Genomic DNA, 2431 nt, shown 5'->3' on the forward strand with positions numbered 1-2431 from the left:
TTGCACCATTAGAGGGTGTTGTCATGAAAAAGTGCTGTTGAAAATACAGAGTTAGAAAACAGAGTTAAGATGGCGAACTGGAAAACATGTAACACCCTGCTACCTTTACGATTAAGGTTATGTGCTGCATTAATTAAAGAGCACTTGTTTATAACCAGCCATTGTTACAGGACGCTCTGCTCTTTGTTTACCCGTCGCCATGGTAAACCCTGTATCAGAGCTCCATTGATGATTTCTTTCTTCCTCGACTCACAGTTCAGTCTGTTAAACCTGCTTCCTGCAATAGGAGCAAATATCCACTGAAAGCAGCAGAAAGACGTGCTGAGTGTGAAGCTGTCAGCAGGGGGAATAACACAGGGCTGTGAATGAGTCCTGTCACTGTGATCAGGCTCCTCCTTCTAATCCACCAACTTAGTGTTGATGAGGACTAAACAGAGAGATCACAGCTTCTTTATACTTGCTGTAGCTCACAGTTACTCTACACTGCAGATATGACGCCTCTGTTCATCTCAGTGCTGCTGGCTGCTATGTGCCTCGGTATGAACACAACTCTGTTTCTTTGATATCAACATTGACGTGATTCTTTAACAGCACACTGATACTGTTTGTTGGTGTTTTACAGAATGCAGAGCACAAAAAGACAACGTGCTGCAAGCAAAAGGAGAAGAGACTGCTGCTGCAGGAGGCACAGTGACACTTGGCTGTCAGTATAACACCAGCTCATCAAATATTAATCTCTTCTGGTACAAACAGGATGGAAACAACAGCCCCAAATTCATCCTGAGCCGTGTTAGCAGGGATGATGGAAACACAGCAGACGAGTTCAAGGAGAGATTTTCATCCACACTGGATTCCAGCATCAGATCAGTTCCTCTGAAGATCCAGAAGCTTCAGCTGTCTGACTCTGCTGTGTACTACTGTGCTCTGCAGCCCACAGTGACAGGAAACAGCAAAACTCTGTACAAAAACCTTTGGAGCAAAGACAACAGAATACTCCACAACATCCACTAGAGGGAGCCACACACTGTTAAACCATTTCAGTCTCATCTTTACTCAAATCTTCATCTTTCTCTCCAACAGAAATCAACCTGTCACTGATCAATAACAACATGATAAATGATTGATCACTGATCCCACAGAGGTGGTTGTAGGTAAAGTACAGACATCCAGGACTTTTTCCATCAACTTCTTTACTCCAAAAGGAAAAAGTGCAGAGTTAACTGAACCTTGTGCTACATTAATGTAAATGAATGATATCAGCACACAGGAACACAAACTTTATTTCAGTGTAAATCTGAATTATATTAGAATCACTTCATTAGACTGAATCAGTGAAGTCAAACATGAGCAGAGAAAAAGAGGGAAAATGAAGACATTTCTGTTTTCTGTTGGCTCCATTAGAGAGTGACTGTGCCTCTCACAGGAAAATGAGCAGAGAACAGGTTAAAGTGGATTCAGCAGGTGGGAACCCTAAAATCAGCTGTAGTGGCTCAGTGTGGGGAAAAGAATCAAACTCACAATCATTTCTGCTGAGAGCTCCAGTAGATTTGATTCAAGTACAGGCTGTGATCAGCTGATCTGAGCTTCACTGCTCTTTGTAATGTGAATTCAACCAGATGTGAGCAGGTGTTTGCGAGGATTCTGTCCGTGTGCTCCAGCTTCCTCCCACAGTCCAAAGACGTGCGCTTAGTGGGGTTAGGTTAGCTGGTGATTCTAAATTGCCCATAAGTGTGAATGGTTGTGTGTCTCTCTGTGTTACCCTGCCATAGACCAGTGACCTGTCCAGGCTGTGCCCCGCCTCTCGTCCTACAGTAGCTGGGATGGCTCCGCCCCCCTAAATCGGATCAGTGGAAGAGAATGGATGGATGGACGTAAGCAGATGTTTCTGGGCTGATTTGCATCCTCTACACTGACAGTACACTGATTCTGCTGTCTTTATTCTGCACTACACAGTTGGTGTGAAGGTGGAAATCAGTGAATGGATCTCAGCATCATCGGCTACAATTCATCTGAACTTCACATCGTTTACACACTTAAAGGGAGTCACATGCAAGCTTTACATTTTCAGTTCATCAGATAACTCTAACATACTCTGGTGATTAATCCATGAATGGGGCTGCCTTACATGTGTTACTGTTTAGCCTCAACCTTCCCTAAAGCTGCTTTGTGGAACAGACAGAGTGGAGTCAGGTTGGGGAGCATCCTCCAGCTCATGGAAGCTGGACAAAAAGACCAAACTGTTGATGAAATGACTTCACCTGCGTTTGTTAACACTGCTAGTTCATCAGTTTTCCCCTTTGACTGTCTGGAGACACTGCTGACCTTTGACCTTTTGTACTTATTATTATTCTTTTGATTCCTATCATAACTATTATTATGTGCTGTTATTATGTGTCATTTTCTGTGCACACTCTGTGCTCCCTGACCGTCT

General features: G+C 43.6%; 1 gene segment (V, D, J or C); it reads left to right on the top strand.

The window, feature by feature from the left end:
* The first annotated feature begins 491 nt into the window (after nucleotides 1-491).
* Nucleotides 492-1838, top strand: LOC146686846 (T cell receptor alpha variable 38-2/delta variable 8-like). The segment is given in 3 exon segments: nucleotides 492-537; nucleotides 623-936; nucleotides 1770-1838. Coding segments are annotated over 3 exon segments (429 nt in total).
* Nucleotides 1839-2431: the final 593 nt, after the last annotated feature.

This window comes from Copadichromis virginalis, linkage group LG18 (genome assembly GCF_057382275.1).
Source record: "Copadichromis virginalis isolate Kocher_CV1m ecotype Utaka linkage group LG18, C_Virginalis_male_GT1.1, whole genome shotgun sequence".
Lineage (NCBI taxonomy): Eukaryota > Metazoa > Chordata > Actinopteri > Cichliformes > Cichlidae > Copadichromis > Copadichromis virginalis.